Source organism: Melanotaenia boesemani, chromosome 14 (genome assembly GCF_017639745.1).
Source record: "Melanotaenia boesemani isolate fMelBoe1 chromosome 14, fMelBoe1.pri, whole genome shotgun sequence".
NCBI classification, from domain to species: domain Eukaryota; kingdom Metazoa; phylum Chordata; class Actinopteri; order Atheriniformes; family Melanotaeniidae; genus Melanotaenia; species Melanotaenia boesemani.
The window spans coordinates 10,694,108-10,716,221 of NC_055695.1; the positions used below are offsets into that span (position 1 = coordinate 10,694,108).

The window sequence follows — 22,114 nt, forward strand, 5'->3', positions numbered from 1 at the left end:
CTTTAATATGAAGTGCTTTGTGATCACTGCTCTAAGAAGGTGCTAGAAATCATGAGGCTAGTGTGTGCATATAGGACATTGTTTAAGTAGTCTGTCTAAATGTTCAGTTTTTGTTTTGGACTGGGAAGAATAGTCTTTGCATCTGAACTCAGCACAATTGTGTTTGCTACAATTAATTAGCCCATAAAGTTGTATGTGTCTGAGTTTGTGAAATTGTAAGTGAGAAGACGGTCCTTCTGCCAGTCACTGCCCCAGTAGCTATCAGATGGATGACTCATGGCAGATAAGATTTCATTAGCAGACATCAGACCAGACCACAGAATAGAGGACCCATTGATTTTCAACATATCGGCAGGGCAAAACAGAATGGAAGAGAAATGAGGAGGAAGGGAGACATGGGGCCTAGAGGTACACAGAGAGCTGCAACTGAAAGAAAACAGCTCTGAACATCCCTGAAACTAAAACACAAAGCACCTGTCATCTGCAGTCTCAGTGTAAGACACTGCAGAGCTATACTGACAGAAGTGATAGTGCTGCGCTCCTCATTGTCTGTCTTTAATAAAAGATGGCCACACTGGACTTCTTCTCTCCACTTTTCATAGCAAACTCATTCAAAACTGTGTCCTGGGATTTCTGTTCTTCTTGTGGGGGATGCTCATTATAATCTACTAGAACATTACTCTTAAGTTTAGTATAATACTTTGGACCTGCAGTATTTCTGTCTGGCATAGCAGTAGTTTTCTCATCTTGAATCCTTGTGGATCCTCCCTCTCAGTCACCCCAGGACACTTCCTGTAATTTGCGATAATTACAACTATTTCTGTTTTTTCTGTGGTTGTCTAAAAAGAGTTTGATTAAATCTTTAGATTACAGTTATGTAATTTCGTCCAACTGAGGATTATCATGGTCTGCCTGGAAATACTGATAGAAGAACTTGGACCACAATGTGTCATGTTGAAGTAACAACATGACACAGAAATGGTCAGGTAGTGTAATATTAATTTAGCGTTGTCTTGGTGTGATGCATTGGTAGTTTGATGTAACTCTGTTGTTCAGCTTTAATTGGTTTTGTGTTAGATAACCCATTCAGACACGAAACATCCTCTGAGCATGGGAGCTGTCATGCACATATGCTGCATTAGTTCTTGAAGGAATAAGGATAGCCTGATAAAAGAAAAGATTATTGGTAATCTCAGGTTGCTTTGGTTATAAATGTATAAACAGCCTGGACTAACAATACAACACTAAATATTCATCTTTTTAATTTAGTTCAGTCTATAGAGGAAGATGGAAGGAGATGGTGGAAACACAGAAGTCAAGTTCAATGAGTTGGAAATTATTTGCATTCATTTGGGTTTTTTACTACGCTTGACTAATCACTCCTGACAACTTTTTAATGTTTTCACACAGATTTATTCGTCTGGCACAGACTGTGACTCTTTAGTATCACACAAATGAATATACTAGACCTACCCTGCTCTGTGGCTTTAGTCCAATTTGGTCAAATTAAATGGGAGGATGAAGGAAAAGGAAGTTACTCCCTCATGCTAACCACTTTCTTCTGAATCCCTTCCAGTCCCATTCCTTATGAATCTGGATTCACTAGGCCTTAGAATATCAACAGAATGTATAATTTCTCAAGGTTGTGTGATTTGGTGATTTTCATTGAACAAATGCCAAATCTTTGACAATATTTGAACACCTATGCACGTGTTTATTGTGTATGTGTTAGCCAATATGCTCATTATTGTACTACAGTTTCTCCTACACTATACAAAATTCTTCTGACACACACGTGTGTTGCATTAACTGTATTTACATTTCATTTTATTGACCTGAAGTTTAAACTCTTTACAAAATATATGCAGTAAAATGTAGTTTACAGTGTGGCTGTTGCAGCAGGAGTCTCCTGCAATGGCCCCTTCTGTTGTTTTAGAAGTACCAGCTAGTTGCGTAACATGGAGTCCCTACAAGCAACATTTTTTAAAGTGCCTTTCTGTGGCTCACACAACATGTGCACCCAGTGGTCTCAGCACACTGGACCAAAACCACATAATATATTGAAATGAAGGAAGCCCAGAGCAGGAAGTTCTTAATTCTTTTTATTTTCTTTATGAGTTCTTTGTTATTTTTTTTAATCTAATTATTTTTCATTCCATTAATTAAGGATCAAGAAAAGAAAAAAATAAGACTTCTTTGGAAGTTTTTAACGTCTTTTATTTCTTTTCTCTTGTCTTCTTTTTCTAAATTTCTTCTGTAAAAAAATGGTAGAAGAAGAATGGGGGAATTAAAGCAGTTTTTGAGTCATAATTTAAAGCAACATAAAAAAGTTGCTTGTGGTGTAATTGAACAGACTGAGTCTGCAGGATGACCCACATTCCTTGCTGTGAACACCATAAGATTACATTTTTTAGATCCTAGATACTTACATGCACGCTTAGCGCCCAGTTGGACACAGTGCGTATTTGTATCCCTGGTGATTTAGGGGTTATGTAAGACTTTCCAGAACACAGGATTGCTGGCCATTAGAATGACACTCGAATTGATGGTGTGTTTCCTCTAAGTGGTTCCAGATCTTGTGGTTCATCTTGGTTTCTCTCATTCTGTTTCCCGTGCACCTTTTGTCACTCTCTCTGTCGCTCTTCCTCCTCTCCTTTTGGCCACAAATGTCACAGCCTTCTGAGGATTCAGAAAAAATGTTGACAGAGGTTTTTTAATAAGCTGTCTTTTGAATAAACTATAGACAGTCAGATCAGGCATTTATTTTGCAACCAAAATCTGGCCAAACCTATAATCTGGGTGTAAACAGGGGAGGGGTGGAGTCCGCGGCCTGCCTTTACCATAATGAACCGAGATTAAATTGTTGGGAGGAAAGAAGGCAAGTGTAATCCACAGGAATTTGGGCCAGCTTTTTAGGATACTGTGTCAATGAGAGGGTAAAGCAGTGGAAGAAAACATGCTGTTAATCTCATCCATCATAATGGAAATGTATGTGCGTAGGTTTGACATAACTTGTCAGTTGTATACTTCTCTACACACCCCCACCAACCCGTACCCACCCTTTCACCCTCATGTTCATATATTTATTTATTTTTTTCTACAATTAAAGTAATGGAAAGAGTGCATGTCCAGGCTGCATCTGAACCACTGATACACAGAAACTTTAACTCAAGCCTCATCTGGATGATGCTTCTGCTGACAATATCTTGTATGAAGTCCTGCTTACTATTTATATAAAAACTTCTAATTCTCTGGAGACTCTTGACTGACTCCCTTTGTGTGCCTGTCCTATTTCCAACATTGTATTTTTTTTCTTAGGGTAAGTTTGTTGTAATTATTTATTGTTCACAGAGTAAAGAGCCTGTATCTTAACCATTCAGTTTGGCAGCTGTACCTGAAGTCTTGCATGATTTAACTGAAAATGATAATGATAATTGTGATAAGCATTATTTTTTTCATACTATCTTTCATAAATTCATCATCTCATAAATTTCAAAGTTATGAAAATAAATCTTGCAAGTAAAAGATGATAGAACTACCCTGCATAACACTATATCCACAGCTCAAACTGTTCACGTAAAAAGATGAAGTCTGGGGCTCATACTTAAGTTAGAGCAGTGCTAATTCTTGGAACAGATTCCTCTTTCTAACAGGACTTTTGGGAGATGAGGAAGTTTATTAATTATACTTGACTATTATTAGTTTTACATGCACACATGAAAAAGGCAAGGGGAACATAAGCAAGGCTTTTATGCCATTTATATAATTTATTAATAATCTTTCCATGGCTGTTATCACTCCATCCCCATGGCACAGTTTTACAAGCTTTTAGGGATGGAATCACAGTAATTTATCTGATTGGTTTCATGTTGCAATGGCAAACAGAAAAAAGGTATTTAGCATTGAGAGGGTGTGCATAGAGCACAATTGGCAAGGAAAATGGGGTTATTCCCAGAATCAGAACACACATTCACCTAGGTTGTAGCTTAAATATAAAGCTGTCCTGTGGATTGTAGAGTTTCACTCAGTGTAATGGAGAGTAGAAGCAGGGTTTCCCTAGCATGGCATGTCATTTATTTGCTGTAAATATGCACCGAATTTATGATTTTGTGCCCCTGTTAATGGTGTACTATCAAAGCAGTTAAGATGAAAAAGAAACTACTGTTCTTGTTCTGACTGATGAATGTGTTCCAAAAACTGTCAAGTCAGGATTAGATGCTGCAGCTAGTGATGGCAACACAATAAACCTTCAACAATACCTACTGCGATTTTTCATAAGCAATACAGAGGAATGCAAAATTCATAATACCCATGGTTGAAATGTTTCTCATTGTAAAAAGAAAAAATCAGACGATTATTTTCAGATTTTATTTGCTTGTTTCCCCACACTTGTACAGAACAGGAAAGAGTCCCAAACAAAGATGGGGGCATGATCAGTGCTTGGTCAGAATTTGATGATATAGACTTCAGTATCTTCTGTTTTCTTTTTCCTGCAACACAATCTTAAAGCATGACTGATCCTTCCCCATGATTACCAGTTAGAGAGGTTTTTCTGTTATGCTGTTTTGTTTTTCTTTTCTTTTGTTGTTGTTATTTTTTACAATTATTATTTATTTTTAAAAGAAACTCTGCCCTCAAAATGCTTTTTTAAGGATAGATTTTCTATCCATAAGCTTTTATCTGTAGAGGAATTTATTCTTCAACACATGAACATCAGAATGAAATGCGTTTTCTTTTTATTTATTAGAGGTTACCCTTATTATCAATAATGTCCATGTGCTTAGAAATATGAAAATCAAAATGAAAAATACTTTATACATCACAGAGGGAAATTGCAATGTTTTACTATTTTTTTCTAAACAAAACAATAATAATAATTAATAATTACAAGACAAAGATAAGGGCTTGTTCCAAAGGGTGACAGCTGGCAGGAATGACTCCTGTATCTTTCTGTCTTACATTAAACTAGAAGGAGTCACTGAACACACTCTGTTGTTGTTATTGTCTTTTTTTTATTGTCAGATATGCAATTTCAGAAGATAGTGATATGCCTAAAGATATTTTATTTTAATTAAGCCCTTTCTCTCTCTTTCTCTTTACTTCCAGTAAATTATTTATCACAGAAAAAGCTAGATAATATGTGATAATATAAATGATAAAAACCTAACAGTTAAAACAAACACCCTGCATGATTCATGTGTGTGAACAGCTTCAAGGGGCAGTGTCCACGTATTTGCCGTTATTTTTGTGAACAATTAATTGTCAGTCTGTTCTGGAAAACGGCCAGACTGATTCATCATTGACTCATGTCAAGTGTGGGTTTGTTTTTGTGTCTTGTGTTGGTGTAAGGGTGTTTGTGTGTGTTTGTCAAATGCTTTCTCGCCTTAGACATCCATCCTTCCTCCTCCAGCTCCTCCTCCTAAAACAATGAGTTCAACCTCATCTCATGGTTTAAAACTCATACATCCTCTCATCAGTGAATCACTCTTCGTCGTGCACCCACATCTTTTGCAAAATCACTCGACTACTTTAGGTTGCAGCTTTTCAAATAAAAAATGAAAACAAAACCATAAAAAATAACATTCAGTGCTATAAATTTTGCTAAACAAGGCAATTTTTAATGTGTGAGAGTACAGAAATAACAGACAGGAAAACAACCTCACAGCATAGAGTTTTTATAGTGGTAAACTTCAATTTTCTTCTCAACTCATCTTTGCTGAGATGCTTGTCACATGGAAATGTGACATTCTTTTCTAGTTTTGGTAAAACGGTTCTATTTTGGTCTTTTAGCTGTATGTGAACAAAATGTGAGCTCCTGGTGAGAGTTGGAAGTAACCCTTTTATGTGGTCCAGTATTATAAGTTGTTGGAGAAAATTAAGATAAAACTACACTTGTAATTAGGATCGAATGTGACTCACAGCACAAGACATCAACAGCTGTTGATGATACAAACAACAGATATAAACAGCATTTGCACTCGTCTAATTCAGCTTGGTGTGAATGAACAAACTCCACCAAGAAGGTTAAGTGGTTTTTTTTGTTTTCTCTATTAGCAGAATTACTCAAAAAGGTGCATTTCTCTTTTCCCTTTGTTTTTTTAACCAAGGGTTATAGGTGATTACCTCCTGGTATTAATCGTTGATCTAGAATGAGTATAATTTTATTTAGTATTTGTGGAGGTATGCAGAGTCAGGCTGCTGTTCTGTAATATTGTATGATGTGCTCCAGTGGGCAAGTACTTTGTGCCCAAAGTGTTGCAGGTTGAATGTTTTTATAAACCTGACTATATCCTATTATTAATCATTGATTTGTCAGGTAGACTGTCAGCAGTTTGCTTTTTTTTTTTCCTTGCCAGTATTTCTGCATCTAGCTGTTGTATCCCTCGAATGCAGATTACATTGGATTACTTGCTTCCATAAACTGCATTCCAGAGGCGAGATCAGCATGTGATTATAAATGAGGCGGGCTGGAGCTCAGAGAGCTCATCGTGTTGATCTGAAGGTTCAGATAATGATAAGAAGGAAAATAACACATGAGATGACCTACAGCATAGAGAGAGACATTTAAATAGAATTTCCTGTGTATTTGAAATTCAACAGACTTTTTGAGTGCAGCTGCTGATGGACCGCCAATCTCATAAATTAAATAAATTTTTGCAGCCTTGGCTATTGTATGAGTTTACTTTTTTTTTATGCAGTGCCAATTCTCAGGAAAAATCATGCCAAGGTCTTTTACATAAGAAAAAGCCGAACAAATTCCCTTAGCACTCCACCAGCAAAACTTTACGACTTAGTTTATTCACTTACTATAAAAATCTTATATTCACAAATTAAAATTTGACACAAGATATTTGGAGTAATTTGTGGCTTGATCGATATGCCTTCAGTCTTTTTAGATATTGCTGCAGCTGCACAAAACAAACTCAGAATGGAAGCCCACTAGTTTAATATATGGTGTAATGTTCTTATAGATGTTACATAATAAGACAGCTTGTCTTATTATGTCCTACGCACAGTTGTTTTAGATCATATCTTCTATATAGGATGGCTGTATGTAAATGCAATCATCAGGGACAGAAAGTGCCTGAGTAAAGGGTGAACTTTCCCTCATCCTGCAGGCTGACAAATCCACTCAACTGCTGAAGTCTTTATTTTTGTCATCTAGCCAGTAGATAAATCACCCAAGCAGCTTTAAACCTTGAAAACCAGACAGTAGCTGATGTCACAGTCACACTTAATGTCCAATTGGAGGCTTGGAAGGATCCTTGAAAAGTATTTTCTGTCCAATTATTTGTTAATAAAGGCAGATTTTCAAGCTGTTTCCATGCAGCCAACAAGCAACTCATTCTTGCAATTTACTGGTAATGAATGGATGTTTAGCTTCTTGGTAAAGGAATATTTATGTATTAAAGGATATATTTTTCTTTGTTGTTTACCCGTAAGATTATTTTGCCACTTCATAATGCTGTTATGCAGGGTAAGTTGTAATATTCATGTTTATTCGGGAGGAATCTCATGTAGGGAATCAGGAACAGCCGTCTCATTTAGGAGCACACAGCATGCTGTTGATAGAGACCAGCACTGTGAATACAAATTTTGGAAAAACATATCCAAATAAGAATGATGGCCTTATTTTTCCTCGGCTTAGAGAAATGGCTTTTGCTGTAGCCAAACCGATGTTAAACATCACACAAAAGTCAATGTTTCTGGTTACGAAAGCGATGAAATGAAGCATGCATTTAAAAAAGAAAATGGAATAATTCTCTAGCCTTGTTATTTAATCCCTTTCTGCTAATGGAGTTGAGTTAGATGGCTACATATGATATCCTTGGGTACTGTTAGATTGAAAAAGAAAGAAAATGGGAGGATTTTGCATGGTGGTTTTTCACCCCACTGGCAGCTGTGGTGCTGTTTTGATAAGGGTCTTGTCGTTTAGGGGGCTTTGACAACTGTTATGTTACTGGTATATACTCAGTTTCAAGAAGACAATTGAAGGAGCATGTAAAAAGCATCAACACCTGCCAACTACACAACAGGTCACCCCCAAGGATTCTCTTCCTTTGGAGCTACAGTCTGTAATTCCAATCAAACCAGCAGTACTTTAGTAATTCAGAAAAGACTCTGCACTAAATGGCAAAACAGTGTAATATGTTTTGTTTTGTTTTTTTTTAGGGCTTAATCCAATGATCCCTGCTGATTTTAAAGAGCTCAAACTTCCCTAATATGTTTTAGGAGATATTCTTAAACCTGCACCACATATGTCTGTGAATGAATTAACAATTGTACACCAAAGATCCAGTTTCATGATTAATCATACATTTGCCTTCGATATGGACAAAGCAGAAATCTCAGCTGTATAATGTGAGACATGAGTAGGAGGACTTTAAGCAAGAGTAAGGGGTGGAGAGGCCACTTGATTCCCATATCTGCCTCTCGGATCTATGAAAGTCTGGACAGACCGGTTTAAAATACATCGTTCCCCTGTGTTTTTGTGAAGAAAATCCATGTTAAAAGCTGCTTTGCTGGCTTTGCAACAGGGTCATTTGCCACACAGTCCTTGGTGGTTGCTATTTGGAGCCTGGGGATGAGAACCATGAGTGCTTGTTGTTTATAGAGATGGAAGAGGGTGAACAATGGATGGGAAAGGAGGCATTAATGGGCACAGATGGGTAATGAATAGCAAAACATCCTGTGTTTTTTTTTTTGTTTGTTTTGTTTTGTTTTGTTTTTATTCCTGAAAAGTGTTCTTATAATATTTTTGTGTTAAATGCACTGTGCATCTTCATTGTTTAAAGTGACTTACATGCACTATTTTCAGATCTTAATGTTTAATTTCTAGATGTATATATTCTTTTTACTCTGTTTATACCATTTATTTACTTATCTCTCCTATAACTGTAAAAAATAGATTGAAATACTAGATTTTGAGTAGAGACAGGGTGGTTGCACAGATGGATGCATCCCCACCACCCTTACACTCTCGAAAATCTTTTGTTCATCTTTGCACCAACTGCCAACACGCTAATATATGGTTGCTGGCTCTGACCCACTTTCTTTTAGAGGTGGCTGACGTCACTTAATGAAACACTTCTTTTTTTTCTCCCCCTTTTTTTTTTTTGCAAAATTTGTCTCCAAGCAGAAAAATATTCATCGACCATCCATTTCCTAATGTGTGTGCACACATGTATTTGTGTATTCACTGTAGGTGCATTGTTGCTGTCACTGTTACACTTGACAGCTCATGGTGCAGCCACCTGGACAGTACAGTCCAGACCTAAATTTAGCACCCGCAGACTGAAATGCAAACCGACACCATCTCTTTGCCTTTTCTCCGCCACACTGACACAGGCGCTGCAACTGAAACTCACTATTTGGCATGGGGATACACAGTGAGGCTGCGGGGATTTGGTGATTTCTGGAGGTTTTTATCCACTCTGGACACCCACAGTTTTATGTTAATGCTTTCAGATAACGAGACAAGAGGGCATTGCCATAGTAACCCTCTGTCAGAATATCCTTCCTCTGGTAAGAAGCTGGACAAATAGAGTAGATTAAATCTTGAGACTGGCAGAGTAAATGTTGGGGGAAATGGAAGAAGTGGCTGTTTTCATTTCTGTCTAAGTTAAGAAGTTTTTTTCTGTAGCTTCATGTGCACTTTCACATTTATACATAGGTTTTTCTCTAAACAGTCATGATTCTAGATTAGTTAACTTGGTCGTGCTCAGCTTGATAATGAACAATTGTTTAGATTTCTATCTAAATATATAGCTGTGATAAAGTTTGACCAAAAAAAAGAGAAATAAAGTGAAGGCTGTACTCATAATGCTGCACATCTTGATATAAGAGTACTTTTCTATGGCATCATTGCAGCATTGTGTTGTATCTACCTGTCTTGGATCTTTCCTCACCTTTCTGCCCTTCCTCCTCTTTCTGCCTCAAGGCCAGGAACCATTCCCAAAGGAGCTTTTTAAACATATGTACAATATCCTTGTCTGTCTTACTGCTTGCTCCTTATTCAGAACTCTGCTGCTCGAGTCCTCACTAAAACCAAGAAAGTGGACCACATCGGTCCTGCTCTGAGGTCTTTACACTGGCTGCCTGTTCGTCAAAGAATAGACTTTAAAGTTCTGCTGCTGTTCTATAAAGCTCTGAATGGTTTAGGACCAAAATACATCAGTGACCTCTTGACCCAGTATGAACCTACCAGAACCCTCAGGTCATCTGGTTCCTGTTTCTTATCGGTTCCCAGAGTCAGAACCAGACATGGAGAAGCTGCATTCAGCTTCTATGCTCCACATGTCTGGAACAAACTCCCAGAAAGCCTCAGATCAGCTAAAACACTCAGTTTATTTAAATCCAGGTTAAAGACCCACCTGTTCTCTGCTGCATTACAATAGTTTTTATTTAGAAGTCAAAATCTACATCTGGTTCGTTTAAGCTGTAATCATGTTTTAATATTGTCTTTCCCCACACTGGAACTTTATTTCTTGCATTTTATCTATTTTATTTTAGCATCTCCCTTCAGATTTTATTTCATTGTTGCATTTCTTTTAATCTTTGTTTTTTTTTTAATGCACTTGTATTGCTTTCTGCACCCTGCTGAAATGTTTTATGTAAAGCACTTTGAATTGTCTTGTACATGAAATGCGCTATACGAATAAATTTGCCTTGCCTTGCCTTGCCTTGCCTTTTCTCAGAGCCTGTCCTGTGTTGTTTTGTTTTTCTCTTTTCTTTATGTGTCTGCCAGCCTTCCTCCTATACCACTAATTACTTGTTTCCTAGTCTGTTAACCTGCCTGCCTGTCAGTGGATCCTCATGTTGTTCTTGTGCTTGTTGAACAGCTTGACTCAGTACCCACAACAGCACATCATCTTTGCACTGTTACTCTGACATCCTGTTCTCCCACCTGAGCAAGTTCTGACATGCATATCACACAGACATGTAAACTTGAACATGTTTTTAACTGCTTTAGGTGAGAATAACACCTTAAAAAGGGGTAGACAAACAAAGAAACGGCTTAAGGGATTTATTTAATGCCCTTATTGGCATATTAGTATTCAAGAACGAGTGACATAATTTCTCTGCTAACATTCATTACTCCTGCTTTAAACTCTCAGTGGTTTTATTGTCCCTTCTGCTTACTATGCACAGCAGCACAGGTTTCCTATTCAGAGACTGAAGTGGCCTGCCTGGTCTGCTCCTCTGCAGCTGGCAGTGTTAACTGTGTCTGTTTTGCTGCTCAGTAGGGCTGATAGTCTCTTCACCTCTTCCCCCTTTGGAGCAGCTTGTTTAACAGCATCTTGCTCTGTTTGTCCAGAAGCAGAGCAATGCTGTGTGTGTGCATATATTGTAGTTGTTACCAAAGGTCTGTGTGTATCTGTGTGTGCTTTACGTTTCTGGACTCTGTCGCATATGTAACTGCCTCTAATTCATCACACTCCTCTGGCAGAGGAAGACATGTAAATCCACAGGAAATCACACAATAAATTTAGTACACAGACTCAGTCACGACCCTCAGTTTGAGACTAAGTTTCTTGGCTGTACTACTTGGAAATGTAATTTCAAAAGCAATATTTTCTTGAATAAAGATCATAAAAGTATAAACCAATGCAAATGACTTCATTTTACTAAATCAAATTTCTGTTTTTATTGTGGATAATTTGAAAACAGATGTTTTCATGGAGAAAAATACCAACTCAAACGTAATGAAGAAAGGAACAGATATGGACTTTATTCAGATGAATAACTGAAGCAACACTTAAGTTTTCACACGTGTTCTTTATATATCAAAACATCACTTGGCTTTGATGTTATTAGATAATATATTTAAAGTTTTTTTCATGTCAGTTTTACAGTAGTTTCTCCTCTAGGTGTAAATCAGTCTGGTTAAAGCTTGTAAAACCCTTAATGTCATAATGGGACAATGGCATAATAGCAGTATTTCAAGGTGGTTCTTGTTTGTGAAAACCACTTCCTGTAGGCTGAGGGGAAGACCTCACAGAGCCATAATAACACACTTGCTGCTTTTTTGGGAGGTTAGCTTGTGTTCACATCCTGGGACTCTTTCTTAAGTTAGCTTACAGCTTCTCCAAGTTTAACCCAAATCCTAAATTAACTTTTTTTTTTTTTTCAGAAACCAGATAACCATTAGTTTAAAATAATTCCCTAAAAATGTCCCCTGAGTCCCACAATAATGCTGGAAAAGGAAATATCTGTGCTTCCTGAGCAGTAACTTTAAGTGACCAACAGGTCAGCTTAGTGTTGTTCTTCAGATGTCATTTACGTTTTTTTTTAGGTTTGGCAGTCTCCTTTCCTGTTTGGCTTCAAGTGTTTTGGCTTGTCCTAGAAGTATATTACTGTGTCTTGAAAATAGACTGCTAATTATGTTAGCACTTGAGCTAGCATCCTCCTGAACGGAAGTCATCAACTCATTAAATAGCGTGCATCACATTCTCGTCCTTCTCTGTCAGTTAACTCCTGCCATTTCCATGCATGCTTTCTTCCAAGTTCTCATCATTAAGGTCATAGCTCCTGGTTTCCTCTAAACATTGGAAATTATTTATATTACTTCAGAAATATAATAGGCAGTTTACTTGCTGCCATTTAGCAAAAAAAAAAAAGAAAAAAAAAACAATCATGTGTTGTAGTGTATAGCTACCATCTGCAGACAGACACATTCAAAGAAACACAAACCATACTGTTTTTTAGCACGGCTGTAAATTTGTCAGCTTGTATGTGGGGCAAAAGGGGATTTACAGCAAAAGGAAAAAAAGATCCAAGAGAAGAAAACAAGAGAAGAGGCTAAAAGAGGGCCGAGAAATGCAGAATGGCATTTATGGAAGACCTGAACTTTTGTCTTATATAAGAAATAAATGGCCCTCTGACAAAATACTGCAGTTCAAAAGTAGATGAGACTCAGAAAATGATGTTGAACTGGTGAAATGACACACTGTGCATGTTAAGCCTAAGATTTAGAAGAAAAAAAATGGTTTTGTAAAGACAAAGCTATCAGAATGACCAAAGGAATGGCAAGCATAAATATTCTTCCAGTATCAGCATCCAGCAGTATGATGTGTCAGAACTTGTCTTACAAATTCCTGCACTTTAAGATAATACTTTGAATGTTAGTCATTTATCACTATACTGAATGTTATCATTTGTCAATATTTGACTATTTTCTTAAGTTTCTGACTGTGTAGGATGTTACACTAAGACAAAATAACGAAAAGGACCAGCTAAAAGGCAAATAAAGAGATGTTTACCTTCTTTCTTGTATATTGTGTATACAACATATTTCACACATCTATGCATCCCTTCTATTTCTCCTGACAAATTAATCCACTTTTTTAGAACAAGTGCTGCTTTCACAATACCCGATCAGCTCGTGTCCATAAATATTTATCACACTCTTGACATGTGGATGTCACATGTACTCTTCAGAGGCCTGCAGGGACATTTTTTTCTTCTGTTTTGTGTCAATAAGGGCGATCAAAGAGCTTGCAAATGCCACCATTCTGTTTGTATGTGTATGTTTCTCCTCCGTGGTGGGATGTTTACTGGTCCAACCTTTAGATTTATTAAGATTCTGAAAGTGTTAGCAGGATCAATGAGGGAGGTTTTTGTTTCCTTATTTTATATATATATATATATATAGATATATTTGCTATAACAGTAACATTTGTCATTAATTCACAAGTGGAGGCACTGGTGTTGAATACCAGACAGATCAAGGACAGGATACCTTATCACTGTGGGTGTGTGCATGTGTTTGTTAGCATGAGGTAGCATCAAGTTCCTGATTTGAGGCTCAGTGTGCATCTGCGGTATGAGGAAGAGAGGTTGGTCATGAGATTCTGTGATGAGTTTGCAACCAGACAAAGACGAGGAAGAATGAGAGGAAAGAAATTAACAGAAAAGAAATGGAGGGGGACAACTGGGCTTTCATCATTGGTAAGACAGACGTGGGATGTGTCCAATGAGACTGCTTGTTGTTGTAATTGATATAAAATGTATACAGAGTGCAGGTATAAAGATGGATTTGGTTAAAAGTGCTTTAAAGGAAATAGAGCAAGTTATTTTTTTATGTGATATTATTTAATTACGATAGTTCTTTTACTATAGTTTAGTGGAAATGTTTTATTTGAATTGACTTGCAAAGTCATGTGCACATAGTATATCCTGATTGTGACGGAGTAAAATGTTATTGTAAGAATACAACTTATCTAAAATTTTACATCATTCTGTCTTGTCAGTGCTACACTTTGCATGCCATCTGTTTTGTATTTATGAAAAAATTCCACATCTATTTCTCAGACAAAAGTTTGATTTAAAGTTCCTTTGCTGTATGTGGCATTATACGTTTAATTTTGTCTGACCTACAGCAGGTTTCCTCTATCTATACTCACCAGCCATCCTTGCTAAATTGCTGTCTGATTGATGTTCACAATTTTCATGTTCCAGCTTTAAATATTTCATTGATAATCATTTCATTTGCACTGACCATGAACACACAATACAGTTTTGACAGGCCAGTCTCTGTGTTCATATTGATGCAGTCAACCACTGAATAATACATAAAACATTACCTTTAATCCCCAGGATCATAGACACCAGACGGCTAACCCCAGGTAGCCTTTAAGCTGCCCACAGATGCCACCGTTTAGTCATGCTCTTTTCCCCCTCTGTCTTCTCAGGATTGAAAAAACGTACAAGGAAGGCCTTCGGGATACGGAAGAAAGAGAAGGACAATGACTCCACGTAAGTCCTCTCTTTTCTTTGAAATGTCCTTAAATTTAAACATCAGATTATTCCAAAGCTGAAATTATTTATTGTGATTAGTGATTGATTTTTTAGCTGATTTAGAATTGGTCAAATATGTGGCATTAGCCACTGATTATTCTTAAATGGAAAAATGTGTACAGAGAATAATCAACACTGATGATGTAAAACTAATCTCATTAAGTCAACCAGGTGATGGATCCTTTATAAAATTAAGATGGCGTTTAGATTATTTCAAACTCTGCATGAGACTTGTAAAAGCTGGGATGAAAGTGGGAGTGTGATTTGTAAGTGAATACGTGTGTGTATAGTTGTATTAAGTATCCTTTTTAAATATTTTCTCTTGACTAATTAGCAAGGCACTTGATTTCTGAATTAAGAGCTCAAGTGACTTTCATGTTTTCTCTTCTTCTCTCTTTCCTCTTTATTTCTCACAGAGGGTCCCCAGACAGAGACGGGGGTGTAAGTTACTGAAAATATTTAATATTTTGACAGAATGAATACCGTTCTATACATTTGTAAATTAGTCCCTAATCCAGGCCTTTTTTAGCTTTACTGGAGGTAACTAAATCTGATGAATAGAAAGTAACTGATTAATTTTCCATGTCTTTCTTGTTGCCAGGAACCCCAAGAGGTTGAATCGGTACTGATGTCAGCTTATTAGAGTAGACTAGCCTCTAGAGTAGTGGGGTGTGTAGAATTTAGACTGATAATAGACATCACACTTTGTCTTTTAAATCATCAATCAGCTACCAGTGTTGAAGATTTAAGCTGTGATTTTATCAGACGGCTCTCTGAGGAGGCCTCGGGGAAAAATGCTCCAGGATATATCCCCTTAGACATTTGGTACTATGAGAACACTCGGGTTATGAATTATTATATATCTGTATTGGACTGGTCGAAGCTCAGTAGTCTTCACCTGATTTCCATTAGTAACCAATTGGAGTTCCTGTAATGCTGCAAAAAGCAGAACAAATATTTTTATATACAATCCTGGAAGGAACCTACCAAGCTGTAGGTAGTATAAAAGTAGTAGCTACAGTAGTGGTCTTATGTAACATTCGTTTCCTTTAGGGTCTGTGGGGGATTTTAATCTAACAGTCTCTGTCTTCTCAGTCTCAGAAGAAGACGAATGGGGCCCCTAATGGCTTCTATGGAGATATTGACTGGGAAAGATATGTGAGTATTGGTTAAAAGGATTTATTATGATTATTTTATACTGCGTTTAATGGTATTAATACTGAGTCACTGTTTGTTTACTGTGTTTCAGAATTCTCCTGAAGTTGATGATGAAGGCTACAGCATCAGACCCGATGATGGGTCAGAGGAAGGAGATATCCTCAGCTTCTTTTCTTATTATTGTTGTTATCTTTTTCTCTTTGCCACGTTACTCTGGCTCAGAAAAACAAAAATAGGCTGCCTTTACTGTTTTTGAAGAGTGTGTTTAATGATTAATCCTTGGGTGTGACAAATGTATCAATGCTGTCAAACCACTCTAAGCAGATCAATGATTCTGGTGTTTAAGTGACATCTATGAGAAAAAATGCTGCTTGGGATGGAGTGATTGTGAACTTTAGTACATCTGATGAGCAAACAGTCATGAGTCATTGATCCTCCTGATGTGAACAGGAAGTGTTTGAGAAAGTTGTCATAACCTTTTTGTAAAGTGTGGAAATCACTAATCAGTAGTCCACCAACACCTCTCCAAGCTTTCAGGTTGTCTTCTATTTAACTGTTTTTCAGTTCAGTGATATTAAAAGTCGGAACTTTCAATTGATTTTATATTAACATAGTTTATCCAGTAGGCAGGCATGACAATTGGAAAAGTATGTTTATGAATAAGCTTCTGGCCTATGATAGGACTTAGTCTTTAAATTTATTAGCTAAACAGAGATGGTACGTATTTTTAAGACATAATTACATCAAAACAGTAAAAACAGACAATGGCTTGAACAATAAGGAAGTCACACGAAAACAGAAAACAAGGAACCAATACAAGCTCAACTGAAATTTGATAGAAAGTTAATGTGATTCTGGAGTTTTTCATCTGTAACAAAGTCGTAATGTTTAAAGTCTGATCATCTGTAGATAGGTGCAGAAAAAGAGTTTTGCCTCCCTTGACATAGTTCCACAACCCTCCACTACCAAGGCCCACTTCTTCTCTTCTGATGAGTCTGAAGAAGAGGAGGACCGCAGAAAGAAATTTAAAATCAAGATTAAACCGCTGCCGGCTGATCGTGTTGTGGCAGCACCCTCAGTGGATGAGCTCAAAGCCTCCATAGGCAGCATATCTCTATCCCCGTCTCCTATGGTGAGTAGCCCTGACGTCACTGCCCTCTTATTGTTGACTTTCTTTAACAGACAGATGTGTTTATAGTGTTTATCTTGTAATGCATCTGCAGGTCAGTCCTGCTCCTCTTTCAGCTGCTTTTTTACCATGCAGACCTCGATTTTCATGTGCACACAGATGAGACCGTGCTATACTTTGTATGTTTCTTCATGGCATGAGTACTGATCTGTTATAATCAGGTACTGTGAAACAGTATGTAATGTCGCTCGTTTGAAACTTAGACTAAAAGTTTAATCCAAATCCTTCAGATGAGAGGGGTTAACAAATTTATATGCTAGCTTGAATTTCATGTAGCTAATTTGTGAGGCTTGTGACACTTCATCAGTGCTGTCAGTGACCTCTGTGTGGTCTTTAGTTTGGAGTCATTTAACATAAGGCAGATGTCCCAACACAACAGAAAGCTTCTGTGTACTGTGGAAGGGGTTGAAGTGATGCAGCTCAGTTAAGGAGTCCAAATTCAAGCGTGCATCCCCTTCAGACAGCCTCTAATTAGCAGTGAAACTCTGATGCTGGCTTTTACCTCTCCTGCCTTTCCAGCTGCAACTCATGTTTTTCTATGAGGAAAGTTTGATCCGGTGTCTGTCTTAAATAATTAAGGTAGGAAAGTGGGCACAATGAACTTGTGTTTCAGTCTCCTATACAATGAGATTACTTGCAGTCATTTGAGCTTCTGGCCTCAATAATTTAATCCAGTTTCAGTCTGTTCACCCACCAACTCCGTCAGCCTGATCAGGTGTGAAGGTCTTTTCATGCAGGTATCAGATGTGTGTGTATGAGGCTGTAGTTATACGCTAAAAGAAAATCTTTGATGTTTTTACTAATGTGCGTGTTTTTATTTAGTTAGTTGATCACAAAAGCTTTAATGGAACAAAAGAAACGTTATTAGTATCAGTTGTCAAGCTTTTCACATTTAAGTTTTGTTGCTGGACAGAATAAGCACTCAGATAATATTATGTTAGCTATGACAAAATATCAATCTTAACTATGGCTGTTCTAGAGTAATAGGTTTGCTTTTGAGGCAGCTGTACCCAGTACTGACATAGTTATTGCTCTATGTGGATGACCTATTTCTTTCTTACAATACCAGCATGATAATCTGAAATAATCTACTAGAAATTCATATCATTTCATCATGCAATCTGAATGCAAAGGAAGGTCATGATACTGGAATTACTGGTCTGTAGTTGTAATTATGAAACCATCTTCCTCACCTCTATCAGTTCAAATTAGCATCACATTTTCTTAAAAGCAAACATTCATTCTAATTCTGTCTTTTTTCCCTTTTCCTCACACTTAACATTTTTTTTAGAGTAGGGCATTTATAAATCTGTCGTATTTCTTCCACGAAAAGCAAGACTTATGATTGCCTTTTTTAATATTATTAATATTCACCAATCTATGCACAGATGTATATTTTCTGCATGTAAAAGTGACATTGCACCTTGATATTCTCTGCCTGCATGTGGTAAGCCCAACATGCCAGATGCTACATTAAAACTAGATACCAAATATGCTAAAAGATTACACGGGTGTCAGTTTTGTTTTAATTTTTGCCGTGTTCTGTAATAATATTGATGCGCCTCAGCAGCTTATCTATTAAAGCTTAACCTGGATATGCTGTCAAGAGGAGAAATGTATAAAATGTTCATGTTTTTCACCAACTCTGGCTGAATATGGATGCAGTGCTTGACAATAGCTGCCTGCAGCGTGCACTTATGCTTTGCTTTGCCAATGTTAATAGACTCCCCCTCCAGTTTTCTAACCTCTCTACTCTGTCGCCCCCCCCTTTCTTTTTTTTATCTCTTTCTCATTATTTGTGCTTTTGCTGCCTAAAATGATGCTAACCTCTGTAGAGGAGTCCGGTAAGCCACTGCTTTGTTTGTCTGTATATTTCTTAACAGTTCACTCTTTCATCTCTTTGAATATTTACTGCTTTACATATAAATGCAGGAAAAATATTGAACCATCATGTGGTAGCTGAAGGCTTGCTTATTGATCCTGTATTTATAAGGTCAATGACTAATAGTGTGTTTAGTTTTCAAATGTATGGCAGATTTAATTAGTGTGTGTAACAGTTCAGCATTTTCGTGCAAGATGCGGGTTGATTTGTTGGCCAAGATATAAAGAAGCGGTGATTTAAAGTGTTTCCGCTGACTAAGACATCTCAAATCTGATTTTAATTAGTTTCTGGAGTCTTTAGCCTCCAGTTCTCAGTCTGAATAACAAGATTATAGGCAGTAAAAGAGGAGAGGAAAGGTCATATGAGGAGTTCAAATGTTATAAAAATATCTCACCTCATTTTGTATTCTCCACATTTTTCTGTATCTGCCTGCATTTCAATCAGAAAGGATTATTTTTAAATGCATCTCAGTTTTATGATGAATTCTTTACATTTTGTAATGTTTTACATGTGTGCAGTCGGTTGACCCTCAAAGTTTGAAATCCAGGTCAAACTAACGTAAAATAAATGTTTCTATTTCAGATTTTGGCAATGGCCAAAATACAATATTAAATAAAAAAAAAACAAAAAAAACATGCAAAATATCTTATTTGATTTTTTTAATTTCTAATACATGACACAGTTGTATTAAAGAGCAAGACTTACAGCAATTTACAGATGCTAAACTCCATACAATGGGAGCCAGGACACTTTATGTTCTTCCTGTTTACATGCAGCAAAGCAACAGTGATTGGTTGTTTGAGCCTGCAATAAACCGTGTCCTCTAATGCTTCATCCAATGGATTAACTGGCATCCACCAGTATGTCCCACCCACTGTTGCGTCACTTAATCACTCATGGCTCATTGCACAACTGGAGCAAGCACTAGGGTGAGGGATAAAGGGAAAAAGGGTTGATGCGAGGTGGACGTAATTCAGACAGATGGAGAGATTTCAGTAGAAATTAAGAGGGAAGCTGGGATGCTACATGGAGAAGTTAAAATAAACTCTGAGATTAGGTGGCAAAATGACTGTTTTGTTTTTATTGTACAGAAGAGTGATCAGGATATGGATGAATGGAACCAAGTGAAGAATAGGAAAGAGAAGGGAATTGATTGAAGCAGCTCCACAGGATATTTTGGATTACGTCCAGTCGCAGCAGGATCACACATGACGTTGGAAAACGTTCTCATTCATCTGACGGCCTTGAATTGCATCAATTTCCATTCATAATTAGCAGAAGTTGCATAAACACAAAAACAAGGATCAGTTGAAATAAGCTGCCCTCAACAGTCTTCTTTTGTGTGCCAAAACTTTAAAATGCAGGGCAATGTATTTGTCCCAAAATGTAACAAAGATGAGTTTTCTTAGAGACTTTATCTAATTTCAACCTCCCAGGCCAGACACTCATCTTCTGATGCATATGATGTCTGCTTTACTGATTTGTCACTCTCTGATCAGGTATCTCTTCTCTCTTCCTTTTTGCTGGTCACAGAGACGTAGCCCGGTAAGTGTCCTTTCCTTCTATCTTACAGGGGTTGAACCAGATAAACATGTCATGGCATCCTTTGCTCTTTTGCTTCTCACCTTGTCCCTGGTTTCAGTTGAATAAGAGATACTATTTCATGGGTTCATTAGAAATGTTAGCTTTTAAAACTAGAATAAATGCATAAATTTGGAAATAAATATTGTTCCAAATTCTCCAGTTCTGTACTTGTGTGTGTGTTCTTGTTTTCATCTTGAATGGCTTCTTGCTTTTTCTCTCTGCTGGGAGAAAATTTGCACTTTTGACAGCTGGATCCTTTGATGTCTCTGTTCAGTCACTCCCCATCATGTCTCTTCATATGCTCCCATCTCTTCCCCTCCTCTCACCCTCTCCTCTTATGTGCGTCTGCCACTTTTGGTCTCTCATGTCCTGCTCGCAGTGAATTCATACTTGTGCTTTGGAGTTTAAGATTATGACATAAAAAGGCAGTACTGTTTGCTTTGGCCTTTCAACAACAAAAAAAAGTCCCTTTTCCATTTTTGATAGTCTAACTTCATCAGTTCCACACCTTATTTTGTACTAGGATTAATTTCATATGACTTTAAAATTATGCTATTAATGCTTTATGTTTTTATGTTTTGCTTTTAACTCACTGCAGGCAGCAGCCATAGACTAAAAAGCCTTTTTCTAATATGAGACTAACAATATTAGCGTTGGTCAATTTTAGATGAATTTGTTATAATAACTTAAGTCTGTGTAATATTTGTCTTTAATTATTATTTTTCCTGACTGTATAATAAACTTGCTGAGTTGTTTTATAGCAGGCCTACTCTGTTCGGTTCTACAAGGGTCACGGTCCTGCAGGTTTTCAATATATCCCTGTTCCAACACATCTGACTCAAAATACTGAGTTATTGTGCTGAATTTCTTAGGCTGTTGGATCAATTTAATTTGAATCAAGTGTGTTGGAAAAAGGAAACATTGAAAACCTGCAAGATTTTGGCCCTCATAAAATTGAGTAGCCCTGATCTATAACGTTATAGCATTAAATGAATTCATTCAATTCAGATGTGGCCTTGAATTATTATGACTCACAGTTCCATCAAATCATATCTTTTGTACATCATAGTGTGTATGTGGGTATTTGTGTACAAGTAATATGTGTAGTTGCATAAGAGTAACTGCAGTCTGATCAAATCAACGTAAGGCTGAAGTTCATCTTCGGATTTTCATAGCTGTACAACTCACTTCATTCTACTGTCTCAACTACACAACTTCCCACAGTTTAACAAAAGAATAATAGTTTAAAATTTTAGAGCATTTGACATTTTTTTTCTAATTATTTAAAGTGGTTGAATAGAATAATACAGGATGAGTTTTTTTTTCCTATATTAGACAACAATTCAGCCATTGTGTGTTGGGATTTTACATTTTATGGTCATTCTTTTTCCCCTTGTGACAGGGTTTGAAAAGGAACACATCCGGTAAGCATCCTTCTTGTTGCACCTCTACTCAGGCTCATCTTAAAGTAAGAGACTGTGATGCAGAATTCATGTGTGTGT

At 37.1% G+C, this 22,114-nt stretch overlaps 1 protein-coding gene across 9 annotated transcripts in view; it reads left to right on the top strand.

Annotated features, from left to right (window-relative positions):
* Positions 1 to 22,114, top strand: part of sgip1a (SH3GL interacting endocytic adaptor 1a) — a 75,461-nt gene that overhangs the window by 33,055 nt on the left and 20,292 nt on the right. For 8 of the 9 annotated variants that reach the window (XM_042005567.1, XM_042005572.1, XM_042005574.1 and 5 more), the window contains 8 exons: positions 14,694 to 14,757; positions 15,216 to 15,240; positions 15,895 to 15,957; positions 16,049 to 16,112; positions 16,911 to 17,089; positions 18,982 to 18,990; positions 20,562 to 20,573; positions 22,015 to 22,036. In XM_042005567.1, the coding sequence (XP_041861501.1) occupies positions 14,694 to 14,757; positions 15,216 to 15,240; positions 15,895 to 15,957; positions 16,049 to 16,112; positions 16,911 to 17,089; positions 18,982 to 18,990; positions 20,562 to 20,573; positions 22,015 to 22,036 (438 nt within the window). The remainder of the gene's footprint in view (positions 1 to 14,693; positions 14,758 to 15,215; positions 15,241 to 15,894; positions 15,958 to 16,048; positions 16,113 to 16,910; positions 17,090 to 18,981; positions 18,991 to 20,561; positions 20,574 to 22,014; positions 22,037 to 22,114) is intronic. The other variant, XM_042005570.1, reaches the window with a different exon arrangement.